We start from the raw sequence: 15,000 nt of genomic DNA on the forward strand, positions 1-15,000 counted from the left end.
GGAGTTGTGAGCGAGAGAGTGAGCGGAGAGAGTGGGTGCGAGGAGAGTGACCGAGAGAGAGTGACCGAGAGAGTGAGCGAGAGAGTGAGCTAGAGAGTGAGCGAGAGAGTGAGCGAGAGAGTGAGCGAGAGAGTGAGCGAGAGAGGTGAGCGAGAGAGTGAGCGAGAGAGGAGCGAGAGAGAGAGCGAGCGAGAGAGTGAGCGAGAGAGAGTGAGCGAGAGAGTGAGCGAGAGATGGAGCGAGAGAGTGAGCTAGAGAGTGAGCGAGAGAGAGAGCGGAGAGTGAGCGAGAGAGTGAGCGAGAGAGTGAGCGAGAGAGTGAGCGAGAGAGTGAGCGAGAGAGTGAGCGAGAGAGTGAGCGAGAGAGTGAGCGAGAGGTGGGGGTTTACATAAAGCAAAGTTATATAAAATAAAAATTACGAAATGATGAACGAAGCAAAGTGCCGACTACACCGAGCATCTTCTTGTTTCCACTGATCGTAAAAAAAGAAGAAGCAGGGGGTGAAATCTTTCGTGAAATATTTAATTTAAACAGGGGGGGGGGCGCATAAAGCAAGGCATTGAAAAAACAACAAAAAACGAAATGATGAACGAAGCAAAGTGCCGACTACACCGAGCATCTTCTTGTTTCCTCTGATCGTAAAAAAAGAGAGGAGAGGGGAGAGGGGAGAGGGCGGAGAGGTAGGAGAGGGAGGAGAGGTAGGAGAGGGAGGAGAGGTAGGAGAGGGGAGAGGTAGGAGAGGGAGGAGAGGTAGGAGAGGGGAGAGGTAGGAGAGGGAGGAGAGGTAGGAGAGGTAGGAGAGGGGAGAGGTAGGAGAGGGAGGAGAGGTAGGAGAGGGGAGAGGTAGGAGAGGGAGGAGAGGTAGGAGAGGGAGGAGAGGGAGGAGAGAGGGGAGAGGTAGGAGAGGGAGGAGAGGGAGATGTAGGAGAGGGGGAGAGGGAGAGAGAGAGGAGAGAGAGGAGAGGGGAGAGGGAGGAGAGGTAGGAGAGGGAGGAGAGAGAGGAGAGGGGAGAGGTAGGAGAGGGAGTAGAGGGAGGAGAGAGAGGAGAGGTAGGAGAGGGAGTGGAGGGAGGAGAGAGAGGAGAGGGGAGAGGGGAGAGGGAGGAGAGGTAGGAGAGGGAGTAGAGGGAGGAGAGAGAGGAGAGGTAGGAGAGGGGAGAGGGAGGAGAGGTAGGAGAGGGAGGAGAGGGAGGAGAGAGAGGAGAGGTAGGAGAGGTAGGAGAGAGAGGAGAGAGAGGAGAGGGGAGAGGTAGGAGAGGGAGGAGAGAGAGGAGAGGTAGGAGAGGGGAGAGGTAGGAGAGGGGAGAGGTAGGAGAGGGAGTAGAGGGAGGAGAGAAAGAATAGGTAGGAGAGGGAGTAGAGGTAGGAGAGAGAGGAGAGGTAGGAGAGGGGAGAGGTAGGAGAGGGAGGAGAGAGAGGAGAGGTAGGAGAGAGAGGAGAGGTAGGAGAGGGGAGAGGTAGGAGAGGGAGTAGAGGTAGGAGAGAGAGGAGAGGTAGGAGAGGGGAGAGGTAGGAGAGAGAGGAGAGGGGAGAGGTAGGAGAGGGAGTAGAGGTAGGAGAGGGGAGAGGTAGGAGAGAGGAGAGGTAGGAGAGGGAGGAGAGAGAGAGTGCTGCATCTGCATGCCGTCGGAAAGTGGTGAAATTAATCGGCCGTGGGAACCAGCAAGAAAGGTAACCACGTCAGTTATTCGCGCGCGTCTGTGTGTGTCTGTGTGTGTCTGTGTGTGTCTGTGTGTTGTTGTGGGGAGCGGTGGTGCAGCGGTTAGCGCTACGCTGCTCTACGAACCCCGGCGGCCCGGGGTGTTCGGTTCCCGCTCACGGCCGACAACACCGGTAGTGACGATTATCTGAGCCGGTCCTGGGCCTCCGCTAGGTCGACTCGGCCTCAAATGAGTACCTGGTGCGGTGTGTAGTAAACATCGTCACTGGGGGAGACAAAGGCGGCCGGGCGTGGTGCTGGCCACCCACCCACGCCGAGTGCCGTACCGGCCTTCACAGGTGCTGCCCGCCAACAGCGTTTGCCCAAAACACTCTGTTCAGTTTCAATGGGGGGTCTTTGTCGTTGTCGTCGTTGTTGTTGTTGCCATTGTGCGATGATGTTGACACGCGCGCGCGCGCATTACCACGTGGCCGCCGGTCGTCGTCCGCTCGCCGTTGGCGTCAGCTGACGCGGACGTCGTGACGACGTCGGGATGACGTCTGCGATGACGTCAGGATTACGTCTGCGATGACGTCGTCGTGACGTCGTCATGACGTCGCGATGACGTCGGGATCACGTCGAGATGACGTCTCATGACGTCGGGATGACGTCTGCAATGATGTCGGGATGAGGTCGCGATGACGTCAGGATGACGTCGAGATGACGTCAGAATGACGTACGGATGACGGTGTCGCCGTGGTGGGCAAAGAGTCGAACCGCTGAGGAATTCGGTGGGCAAAGTTCGAAGCGTGGTGGGGCGTGGTGGTAGGAGGGGGGGTGAACGGAGACTCGGAGTTTTTTTTTTGTGTGCTGAGGTTGACGTTGGAAAAATAAAGATTCCACAAAAGGCTGATTTGACCCCCCCCCCCCCTTCTCCTCTGTATAGCCTTGACGGGACTGTTGCGTGCAAGTGCTGTTAGCCAACAGCGATGACTAACAGTGGTGGTGAGCAGAGCAAGTGCTGTTAGCGAGCACCTATGAAGGCCGGAACGGCACGCGAGGGAGTGGGGTGGCCAGCACCACGCCCGACCACATTTGTCTCCCCCAGTGGCGATGTTTATTGCACCACCCGGGTTCCCATTTGAGGCTGAGTCAACCTAGCGGAGGCCCGGCACCACTACACAACACACACACACAAAGACAAAGATCCCGTGAAGCCGTGAATGGACTGTCGGGGCAAGTGCTGTTAGCGAGTAGCAGCAGCGCCTATGAAGGCCGGGCACTGTGGCACACGAGGGGGTGGGTGGCCAGCACCACGCCCGGCTGCCTTTGTCGACCCAGTGGCGATGTTTACACACCGCACCAGGTACTCATTTGAGGCTGAGTCGACCTAGCAGAGGCCCAGGACCGGTTCAGATAATCGTTACCTGGTAGTGGGAATCGAACCCAAGTCATAGTCAGGTTCGATGCATAGCACGCTAACCGCTATACCACCGCTCCTCACTATTGTACACCCACACGCATGCACACCACAGACATAACAACAGACACACACACACAAGAGATGGAGAGCGACTCGGCATCTTTTAATACGGGTTAGTCGGCAAAATCAAAATAACAATAAGGGCCATTTTTTTTTTCGAATTTGGTAAAAACTCAACATTTAAATTGCCGCGACGCGTGTGTTCACCGTCGTACATTAGGCCACGAAGCAGTCCGTCTAGAGCCGAATGCGGCTCCGTAGCCCAGAGGTCGCAACCGGGTACCCGATACCCATACCCTACCCGATACCCGGGTACGACCCTGGTGCGGCTGGGTACGGGTAGGCCGTGAGTCACTGGTGAGTAACTGTTTGTCACTCATTTCGGGTAGGGTACGGGTACGGGTAGGGAACGGGTACCCGTACCCGGCCGGGTACGGGTACGGGTACCCATTTGCAACCCTGGTGCGGCCGCGTACGGGTACGGGTAAGGACAACGTAGCGAAAGTTATGTTGTCCGAAAAAACGTCCAAAACGTCGTGATTTAATTTAGTTGTTTTCATTTATTTTATTTTATTTTTTACCTACGTGACTTTACCGAAAGAACCAAAGAGTATGGATCCCAGCTGCAGTGACGAAAACTTCAAATCTAGATTGTAGTGTAGCAGTGTGTAGTTAATGTGTCGTAGTGCATAATAATGTAGAGCGAGAGTCTGTCCCCAGAGAAATGGAGGTCTGGACCGCCACTACTCAACATGCTGCCGCCACGACCCTCACAACAGAGATCGCAAACGGGTTTTGATTCCTTACCCGTACCCGGCCGCACCAGGGTCGCAAATGGGTACCCGTACCCGGCCGGGTACGGGTTTCCGTTCCTTACCCGTACCCGTACCCTACCCGAAATGAGTGACAAACGGCTACTCACCAGTGACTCACGGCCTACCCGTACCCGTACCCGGCCGCACCAGGGTCACAAACGGCTACCCGTACCCGTATCCGGCCGGGTACGGGTAGCCGGGTATCGGGTAGGGTACGGGTATCGGGTACCCGGTTGCGACCTCTGCCTCACAAGTGGATTGAGGAACGAACAAACGAACATTTAGAATCAACATCAAGCGTTTGGAGTAGTTGGCTGCTATAAAGTTCTACGTGACGATGAGCCACATCGTTAAGCTATCATGTGTGGCCAGGTCGCTTCTGACAAAGAGCTACATCGCTCAGTGGGCCTTACCTGGTTAAACAAAAAATACATTGATTAATTTGTAGGTTTAGTTTAGATGCAAACTTCTTCTTGCATGAGGCCAGCAGCATGCGTTCTCGGTTTGGTTGTGGGTCGGCACGGCAGCTAGTGGAAGATAAAAACCCATCCGTACCGTGCTGATTCCGTGCTGATGCCATGCTTGCTCTGCTCAGATGAGCAAGTGGATAAAACTCATCCGTACCATATTGATTCCATGCTTGCTTGGCTTGGATAAGCCAGTGGAAAAGGAGTAATCGATGGTGATTCCAGAAATGTACTCCGACTTGCATAAAAGCGGGAGTTAGTAACAACGTAGAGCTGTGTTGAGTTGTGTAGAAGTAATACGTCATTCCATCTCCTTTTGCAGGTACCGCTTAAAACCTGCAGGGGCTACAACTATCAATCACCACCACAACCACCACACCATCGCCGATCCTCATCGATCACTCACGACCATCCCCTTCACTCACCGCCGCCATCACCACCACTAAAAGTACCTTGATCACCATGGAGTCGAACTCGTCATCGTTAAAGTCTGGCCCGGACATTCTCATCTTGATCGCCGGCCTGCTGCGTGAGCCGGCCGGCACGCGGCCGCTCGTCTTCGCCGTCGTCCTCCTCTTCTACTCCGTGGCGCTCGTCGGCAACCTGCTGCTGTGCGCCGCCATCTACCGCGACGTGCGCCTCCACAGGCCCATGTTCATCCTGCTCGCCAACCTGGCCATCAGCGACATCGTCGGCTGCTCCGCCACGCTGCCGCGCATCATGCGCGACCTGGCGGCGCCCAACCTCATCACGGTGGGCGAGTGCGTCGCCCAGACGATCGCCATCCACTTCTACCGCGCGCTCGAGTGCTTCGTGCTCTCCGCGATGGCGCTCGACCGCTACGCGGCCATCTGCAGGCCGCTGCGCTACCACGGCGTGGCGACCAACGGTCGGGCCCTCGCCGTGAACGCGGCGGCAGCGGCCGCGGCGGCCGCCGCCGTGGCGCCGATGCTGGCGCTGCAGCTGCGGCTGGAGCTGAGCGAGTGCCCCGTGGCCAAGGCCATCCCGTCGGCCTACTGCGACATCATGGGCCTCGTGCGCATCTCGTGCAGCGACGGCAGCGCCAACAACGCGTACGCCGTCGCGGTCGCCGCGGTGACCGTGGGTGGGTCGCTCGCCGTCGTGACCTTCTCCTACGCGAGCATCATCTACGAGTGCCTCGTCAAGCGGAGCCGAGTCCGCGACTCGACCCCTCGCGCCGCCTTGACCTCCGCGGGCGGCCAGAAAGCCTCGACGCTCACGGCCGGCTCGACATCGGTCAATCCTGTCGCCGCCGGCGGCGTCGCTACCGGCTCCGGCTCCGCCACGAATCGCGACAAGGCGGTACGCACGTGCGTCACACACATGCTGGTGCTCACCGTCTTCTACGCTCCGCTGCTCTTCGTCATCATCTACAACCGCATCGACAAGCTCTTCCCGATGCCCGACACGACCCGCTCGGCCCTCACGTGCCTCTTCTACACGGCGCCGCCCGCACTCAACCCCGTCATCTACGGCCTGCGCACGGGCGCCATTAGGCGCGCCGTGGTCGCGATGGTGCCGCGTCACCGGCGCGCGAAGGGGGCCCAGAGCTCCACCTTGAGTCTGATCCCGAGATCTGTGTAATGATCGCGGTGGTGGTGGTGGTGTCGGCGGTGGTGGTGGTGATTTCTTGTTAGCGAGCCTTCAAAACTTCACGTGGCCTCAAAGCAAGGACGTAATTATAATATCACACCCCCCCCCCCAATATTCAAATGTGCTAAAAATGCCCCCCCCCCAATATATTGCTATAAAATAGATTTCTGTTTATATGATTGTGGTTATGGTTGTACAATGAAACAAGAAAAGGTTAAAAAGAAAAAAACAGAGGAATGTACTGCAACACACTATTAGACATTTTTTTTTTAAAGTCCATCCTTTGTGTTAGTGAATTTTTTAAAATATTTTAGGCAGGAAATGGCAGGAAATTCGTTTTCAAATTTAGGTTTTTTCCTTGTGATGGGGGACCCCCAGACCGCCTGGAATATTTGGTCCCCCCCAATGTTGACTCCATGGCTACGGCCTTGCCTCAAAGTGCACCTGGTCTGGCACAGGTGCCGTGGAGACGTCACCGTCAGTTAGTGGCGAACTGCGTGGGTATTGGTATTGGTGGAATTGGTGGTGGTGGTGGTGATGATGATGTTGATGATGGCGATGGTGGTCGTGGTGGTGGCCTTGATTTACCTACCCATGACAGTCTCGTTTGAATTTCAAGATTATTATTATCACATAATAAAAACAACTCTACTACTTTGGGATGTGTGCTCATGAACGTTATGTTTCAATGATAATGTCAGTAATTTACCCAGCAAAGCCTCCGCGAGTCCCAAGACTATCTGTCAGCAGGGTCCTGCCACATTGGGATGATTGACGAATCTATTGTTCGTTTGATCTAAGGGGGATCCGGGTCACAGTGAAGTGTCGAAAGTTCGCTGTTGGTAGGCGATCACGGGACAGACCCAGCAGGTTCCATGGATTGACTGCTGTGCCAGGCTAGGTGCAGGAGGAGGTTATAGGACAGACCCAGCAGGTCCTATGGGTTGACTGCTGTGCCAGGCTAGGTACAGGAGGTTACAGGACAGACCCAGCCGGTGCCATGGGTTGACTGCTGTGCCAGGCTAGGTGCAAGAGGAAGTTACAGGACAGACCCAGCGGGTGCCATGGGTTGACTGCTGTGCCAGGCTAGGTGCAGGAGGAGGAGGTCACTGCACAGACCCAGGTGCCGTGGGTTGATTGCTGTGCCAATCTAGGTGCAGTAGGAGGTCACGGGACAGACCCAGCAGGTGCCATGGGTTGACCGCTGTGCCAAGCTAGGTGCAGGAGGAGGTTACAGGACAGACCCAGCAGGTGCCATGGGTTGACTGCTGTGCCAGGCTAGGTGCAGGAGGAGATCATAGAACAAACCCAGGTGCCATGGGTTGACTGCTGTGCCAGGCTAGGTGCAGGAGGAGGTTACAGGATAGACCCAGCAGGTGCCGTGGGTTGATTGACTGAGGTGACTGGGCAGATGCACTACCAGCTGTTCTCCCCTATAGTTACATCCAAGACAAAGATCCCCCGTGTAGCCTTAACAGACTGTTGTGGCAAGTGCTGTTAGCGAGCAGCACCTGTGAAGGCCGGCACGGAACACGAGGGGGTGGGGTGGCCCGCACCACGCCCGGCCGCCTTTGTCTCTCCCAGCGGCGATGCGTACCACACAGCTACACCAGGCCACTCATTTGAGGCTGAGTCGACCTAGGGGAGGCCCAGGACCGGTTCGGATAAATCGCCAACCGGCGTTTTAGCCGTGAGCGGCAATCGAACGTGCACCCTCTCGATCGGGGGATAGTCGTATTTAATTGTTAATTATCTATTTGCAGTTAGGAGCAGTAATTAATTCATTCATTACGAGAATAAACGGACCTCCTAAATGCCGTCGTTTGGCATCCCCATGAGAGACGCCGCTGGGGATGCCACGCGGTTCGCTCCCCTCCCCCTCCTCGCCCCGCAGAGGCCTCCTCTGTTTTATATTTGGCTTCTAATTGTCACAATTAAGCGTGGCTAAACCTGTCGCCTCGGTCGTGCAGAACGAAAGGTGTGACCAACCTTTCTGGGAATCCGGTCTGCGTCCGACGCACGCGGTTGCATGTTGTGAAACGTGAAAACAATCAACGAGACGTGCTCCAGTAATAGGTTTTTGTTACCCTTTTATCTGGCAACAAAACTGATACGTTTTTTTTACAAGGGATCATGCTTGCATTGACCACAACACTCGCGGTCAAAATTCAAACAAAAAGGCAACTCTCGTTTGCATTCATAGAGACCCAGAGAGATCCATAGATTCATAGAGACTCAAAGAGATGCATAGACTCATAGAGACCCATAGAGATTAATAGACTCATGGAGACCCAGAGAGATCCATAGACTCATAGAGACCCAGAGACATCCATAGACTCATAGAGACCCAGAGAGAGCCATAGACTCATAGAGACTCAAAGAGATTAATCGACTCATAGAGACCCATAGAGATCCATAGACTCACAGAGACCCAGAGGAGATTCATAGACTCATAGAGACCCAGAGGAGATCCATAGATTCATTAGAGACCCATAAAGATCCATAGACTCACAGAGACCCAGAGGAGATCCATAGACTCATAGAGACCCATAGAGATTCACAAACTCACAGAGACACAGAGGAGATCCATAGATTCATTAGAGACCCAGAGAGACCCATAGACTCATAGAGACCCAGATAGATCCATAGACTCCTAGAGACCCAGAGAGATCCATAGACTCCTAGAGACCCAGAGAGATCCATAGACTCATAGAGACCCAGAGAGATCCATAGACTCCTAGAGACCCAGATAGATCCATAGACTCATAGAGACCCAGAGAGATCCATAGACTCCTAGAGACCCAGATAGATCCATAGACTCATAGAGACCCAGATAGATCCATAGACTCATAGAGACCCAGAGAGACCCATAGACTCATAGAGACCCAGATAGATCCATAGACTCATAGAGACCCAGAGAGATCCATAGACTCCTAGAGACCCAGAGAGATCCATAGACTCCTAGAGACCCAGAGAGATCCATAGACTCATAGAGACCCAGAGAGACCCATAGACTCATAGAGACCCAGATAGATCCATAGACTCATAGAGACCCAGAGAGATCCATAGACTCCTAGAGACCCAGAGAGATCCATAGACTCATAGAGACCCATAGACACGCTTAGACCTTCCACAGACACCACGGCGATAATGAATAATTCACAAGAGAAGACATCGCGAAGGGTGACCTCTGTTGGCACGGTTGGCTACGTACGGTGCGAAAGAAGTTCAACACGCAATCATTAATCGTCATAATTCGCTCACCACCATCACCACCATCATCATCATCAGCAGCAGCAGCACAGCGAGGTTTAAGAGTTCCAGAGTCAGAATCAACATTTTTATTACCGCGGGAGAAATCCGATGAGCTGTGAAGCTCTTTCGTTCACGGACACCCCATTGTCGGCGTCAGAACGTTCGAACAACAAACGCCAACTTATTGGTTCTTTTGGTAAAATCACGTAGAATGGAAATAATAAAATAATAAAAATAAAACATAATAAAATAATGTTTTGTTTCATTTTTTTATTTAATTATTTCCATTCTACGTGACTTTACCGAAAGAACCAAGAAGATGAATCCCTGCAGTCACGAAAGCTTTAAATCGAAACAAACGCCAAGTCACGCAAACACGCGATTTGTGTGCAAAGTACAAGACACGTAAACAACAACAATAACTAAGTGGCGGTGACGTCACCACGACGATTGTGCCAGGCTGGGTGCACCTTGAGGTCACGTGAAGTGTCGAACGCCTGCTGGCAGGAGGAGGTCGTGGGACAGACCCAGCAGGTGCCACGGGGTCGACTGACTGAGATGAGTGGCCGATGCACCACCTGTGCCCCCTACTGTGCCAGGCTAAGTGCACCAGGAGGTCACTGGGCAGACCCTGCAGGTGCCACGAGGTCGACTGACTGAGATGAGTGGCCGATGCACCACCTGTGCCCCCTGCTGTGCCAACTTGCTGTGTTTTAGCCACCCGGGCGCTCCGCTCGTTGTTGTGGCTGCCCAGCCCCGCAAGGCGCTGCTGGGTTGGAGGGTTGATTTTGATGTCGCAGCGCCACCCAGCGGCGAGGCAGCGATTGGCGAAAATTCCGCGCCTCTGAATAATTTAATTACGGGGGGCGGGGCGAGGTGGGGGGGGGGCGGGGCGGATCCCCCCCCCCCCCTGCACCCAAACCTGGTTTACGACGTTCCTGCGTTTACGACGCTTTAGTTGCCATCCATTTAATAGGTACGCAAAAATCTGTCAAAACTTGACCCCTCCCTGTAAGCACGCGAACTTTTTACACCCCCACCTGCATACATACGCTTGACACACCCCACCCCCCCTGAATCCTATAGAACGCCCGATAATTAAACCACGCAGAAACCATCAATGATTAATAATATTAACGTGAAAGTTCGATTTAAAGCTTTCGTGACTGCAGGGATTCATCTTCTTGGTTCTTTCGGTAAAGTCACGTAGGTTTGAAATAATAAAATAATAAAAATAAAACATTAAATAATTCTCACGACGTTTCGGCCACAACGCAAGTAGCCGTCTTCAGACTGTCTTCTCGACAGACCTGCTCTCCACCTGAGGACGGCTGCTTGCGTTGTGGCCGAAACGTCGTGAGAATTATTTTATCATGTTTTATTTTTATTATTTTATTATTTCCATACTACGTGACTTTACCGAAAGAACCAAGAAGATGAATATTAACGTGTTTAAGCAAACGGACGGTCAACCGCCGGCTGCATTAAAGAATTAAGTCGCCTACCTTGGCCACTTATTCTTTCCGAGCTGCGTGATGGCTGCAAGCAGTCAGGGCTACGGTGGCACACGAGTTACACCTCTCCCACAGTGCCACAGACTGTAGGGGCAAGTGCTGTTAGCAAGCACCTACGAAGGCCGCAACGGCACACGAGGGGGTGGGTGTCCAGCACCACGCCCGGCCGCCTTTGTCTCCCCAGTGGCGATGTTTACTGCACACCGCACCAGGTACGCGTTTGAGGCTGAGTCGACCTAGGGGACGCCCAAGACCAGTTCAGATAATCGTCACCGGTGGAGTTGGCCGTGAGCGTACTTGGGCTGACAGCTGAACAAACTGAACTGTGGCTCATTTGAAGGCCAATGTAGACGAATTATTATCGAGGCTTCAACCCCCGCCCCCCCCCCCCCGTTTCCTTTACGTACGTACATTGTCAGTAGACCCCCCCATACACAAGCGAACACATTTAGGTTAACCCCCCCCCCCCCTACCTCCATGCGTTCATACTAAATGGATGGCCCCTCAAGCCATAGCCACCGGGGTTCGATTTACGATGTGGAGCTTCCCACAGATTCCGAGGTGACTTGGCGCGGAGCGTCTTTGTTGTTCTCAAGACGCTGACCCTGAGACCCGGTCTCGATTCAAGACCTGGTCTTAACTCAAGATGATGACCCTGATTCCCGGTCTCGACTCAAGATCCGGTCTTGACTCAAGGCGCTGATCCTGAGACCCGGTCTCGACTCCAGACCCAGTCTCGTCTCAAGGCGCTGATCCTGAGACCCGATCTCGACTCAAGATGATGACCCTGAGACCCAGTCTCAACTCAAGATCCAGTCTCGACTCAAGATGCTGACCCTGAGACCCGGTTTCAAGGCAAGATGCTGACTCTGAGACCCAGTCTCGCCTCAAGACCTGGTCTCACCTCAAGACCCAGTTTCGACTCAAGACACTGACCCTGAGACCCGGTTTCAACTCAAGATGATGACCCTGAGACCCGGTCTCGACTCAAGACCCGGTCTCAACTCAAGACGCTGATCCTGAGACCCGGTCTCAACTCAAGACCCAGTCTCGACTCAAGACACTGATCCTGAGACCCGGTCTCGACTCAAGGCGCTGATCCTGAGACCCGGTCTCAACTCAAGATGATGACCCTGAGACCCGGTCTCGACTCAAGACCCAGTCTCAACTCAAGACGCTGATCCTGAGACCCGGACTCAACTCAAGACCCGGTCTCAACTCAAGATGATGACCCTGAGACCCGGTCTCGACTCAAGACCCAGTCTCAACTCAAGACGCTGATCCTGAGACCCGGACTCAACTCAAGACCCGGTCTCAACTCAAGATGATGACCCTGAGACCCGGTTTCGACTCAAGGTGCTGATCCTGAGACCCAGTCTCAACTCAAAACCCAGTCTCGACTCAAGGCGCTGATCCTGAGACCCGGTCTCGACTCAAGACGCTGACCCTGAGACCTAGTCGCTACTCAAGACGCTGATCCTAAGACCCGGTTTCGACTCAAGATACTGACACTGAGACCCAGTCTCAACTCAAAACCCAGTCTCGACTCAAGGCGCTGATCCTAAGACCCGGTCTCGACTCAAGGCGCTGACCATGAGACCCGGCCACATCACGCGCTCGAGTCACAGCAGCCTGATGTAGATGCCGTCGTCTGTGAAGGAAGCAGAGAGGGAGGGGGGGGCTGAGTGACGCGCCGGCGAGCGGCGAACGCACGGGACGCATCGAGGTCACCGTGAAAAAAACTTTGGCAAAAAATAGCGGGAGAAAAAACTAAAAAATATATTCATAGATAAGTGGTGACTCACAGCGCACAATCAACTCGATCGGCTTGAAGTATAACGGCGATCATCACACCCCTCGTATCGACAGCAGACTCAATGCACAGGGACGGACAGCTGCTACTGGGGGTGCCCATAGGTTAGACTCACAAAGCAGCAGCAGCAGCAATCATCGCTACTTCTAGATTTGTAGCTTTCGTGACTGCAAGGATTCATACTCTTACGCTTTTTCGGTAAAGTCGTCACGTAGGTAAAAACATAAAAATAAAATTAATAGAAGTAATAATAGCAATAAAATAATAAATCACGACGTTTCGGAGGCAACACAAGGTGGTGGTGGTGGTCCAGGTGGTGGTGGTGGCCGAGGAGGTGGCCCAGGTGGTGGTGGTGGCCCAGGTGGTGGCCCAGGTAGTGGTGGTGGTGGCCCAGGTGGTGGCCCAGGTGGTGGCCCAGGTGGTGGTGGTGGCCCAGGTGGTGGTCCAGGTGGTGGTGGTGTCCCAGGTGGTGGCCCAGGTAGTGGTGGTGGTGGCCCAGGTGGTGGCCCAGGTGGTGGTCCAGGTGGTGGTGGTGGCCCAGGTGGTGGTCCAGGTGGTGGTGGTGTCCCAGGTGGTGGCCCAGGTGGTGGTGGTGTCCCAGGTGGTGGCCCAGGTAGTGGTGGTGGTGGCCCAGGTGGTGGCCCAGGTGGTGGCCCAGGTGGTGGTGGTGTCCCAGGTGGTGGTCCAGGTGGTGGTGGTGTCCCAGGTGGTGGCCCAGGTGGTGGCCCAGGTGGTGGTGGCCCAGGTGGTGGTGGTGGTGGTGGCCCTGGTGGTGGCCCAGGAGGTGGTGGTGTCCCAGGTGGTGGCCCAGGTGGTGGCCTAGGTGGTGGTGGCCCAGGTGGTGGTGGTGGTGGTGGCCCAGGTGGTGGTGGCCCAGGTGGTGGTGGTGGTGGTGTCCCTGGTGGTGGCCCAGGAGGTGGTGGTGTCCCAGGTGGTGGTGTCCCAGGTGGTGGCCCAGGTGGTGGCCCAGGTGGTGGCCCAGGTGGTGGTGGCCCAGGTGGTGGCCCAGGTGGTGGTGGTGGCCCAGGTGGTGGTGGCCCAGGTGGTGGTGGTGGTGGTGTCCCTGGTGGTGGCCCAGGAGGTGGTGGTGTCCCAGGTCGTGGTGTCCCAGGTGGTGGCCCAGGTGGTGGCCCAGGTGGTGGCCCAGGTGGTGGTGGCCCAGGTGGTGGCCCAGGTGGTGGTGGTGGCCCAGGTGGTGGTGGCCCAGGTGGTGGTGGTGGTGGTGTCCCTGGTGGTGGCCCAGGAGGTGGTGGTGTCCCAGGTGGTGGTGGCCCAGGTGGTGGCCCAGGTGGTGGTGGCCCAGGTGGTGATGGTGGTGGTGGCCCTGGTGGTGGCCCAGGAGGTGGTGGTGTCCCAGGTGGTGGCCCAGGTGGTGGCCCAGGTGGTGGTGGCCCAGGTGGTGGCCCAGGTGGTGGCCTCCGTCATCAGGTGGGACCGTCACAGCTAAAATTACTGCATCAAGTGAGGAAAAATTCCAAGAGACCAGCCCTTAAATACAAGTTAGGGGGGGAGGAGCTTATCTGAATGTGGTAACCAGGGAATGGAACGTGTTGGGGTGGTGAGCGGGGCTACAAGAGAAAATGGCCAACATCGTCACGTGCAATAGAACAATTAGCTGTGAAGGTCCCTTCCTGATGACGGAGACTTGTGTTGCCTCCGAAACGTCGTGATTTAGTATTTTATTTCTATTATTACTTCTATTAATTTAATTTTTTTACCTACGTGCAGAGGTCGCAATCGGGTACCCGATACCCGTACCCTACCCGATACCCGGCTACCCGTACCCGGCTAGGTACGGGTACGGGTAGCAGTTTGCGACCCTGTTGCCGCCGGGTACGGGTAGGCCGTGAGTCACTGGTGAGTAACTGTTTGTCACTCATTTCGGGTAGGGTACGGGTACGGGTACCCATTTGCGACCCTGGTGCGGCCGGGTACGGGTACGGGTAAGGAATCAAACCCCGTTTGCGACCTCTGCCTACGTGACTTTACCGAAAAAGCCTAAGAGTATAATCATCGCTACCCCTACTGGCATCAGACTCGTGCACAGTGACAGCTGCCACTGGGGATGCCCCTAGGCAAGACCCACACACCACACATGGATAGATCATGAGGATGATGATGATTGCACTGAGAGAGAGAGGGGGACACGTGGGTTAGAAAACACACGCAGGGGAGAGACATCATCACCGCGGTGATCTTTATCCAGCAGTGGATAAAGGAGGCGAGGTAGTCAACATCTCCGTAGCCAGCATCACCTTACCACCAGAGCCGAACGCCATGCACATCGCACCGTCTCTTCCAGCACTATCTGCATCGCCTTCGTCTGCCCCAACACACACAGAGAGAGAGATGACATGAGCTGTTAGCGAGCACCTATTAAGGGTGCAACGTGACATCTGC

At 54.9% G+C, this 15,000-nt stretch overlaps 2 protein-coding genes across 2 annotated transcripts in view; one reads left to right on the plus strand and one right to left on the minus strand.

The window, feature by feature from the left end:
• Positions 1-4,738: 4,738 nt before the first annotated feature.
• LOC133360999 (olfactory receptor 5H19-like) lies at positions 4,739-6,009 on the plus strand. Its single transcript, XM_061579881.1, has 2 exons — positions 4,739-5,307; positions 5,368-6,009. The coding sequence occupies exons 1-2, from the start codon at positions 4,867-4,869 to the stop codon at positions 6,007-6,009; spliced, it is 1,083 nt and encodes a 360-aa protein (XP_061435865.1). The 5' UTR covers positions 4,739-4,866.
• A 5,265-nt stretch (positions 6,010-11,274) lies between these two features.
• The window catches only part of LOC133360949 (uncharacterized), a 20,494-nt gene continuing 16,768 nt past the window's right edge, over positions 11,275-15,000 (minus strand). Inside the window, exons 6-7 of the mRNA XM_061579837.1 lie at positions 14,861-14,923; positions 11,275-12,438 (exon numbers count right to left, since the gene is read on the minus strand). Of these exons, the coding sequence (XP_061435821.1) occupies positions 12,410-12,438; positions 14,861-14,923 (92 nt within the window). The 3' untranslated portion in view covers positions 11,275-12,409. The remainder of the gene's footprint in view (positions 12,439-14,860; positions 14,924-15,000) is intronic.

Source organism: Lethenteron reissneri, chromosome 70, assembly GCF_015708825.2.
Source record: "Lethenteron reissneri isolate LAM-NWPU_2019-01 chromosome 70, ASM1570882v1, whole genome shotgun sequence".
NCBI classification, from domain to species: Eukaryota; Metazoa; Chordata; class Hyperoartia; order Petromyzontiformes; family Petromyzontidae; genus Lethenteron; species Lethenteron reissneri.

What these genes read in the sequence shown, in the direction of transcription:
- LOC133360999 (XM_061579881.1), top strand. Translation starts at nt 4,867, where the DNA reads ATGGAGTCGAACTCGTCATCGTTAAAGTCTGGCCCGGACATTCTCATC. An exon ending in CCAACGGTCGGGCCCTCGCC is followed by an intron (nt 5,308 to 5,367) that starts GTGAACGCGGCG and finishes CTGGCGCTGCAG; the next exon opens with CTGCGGCTGGAGCTGAGCGA.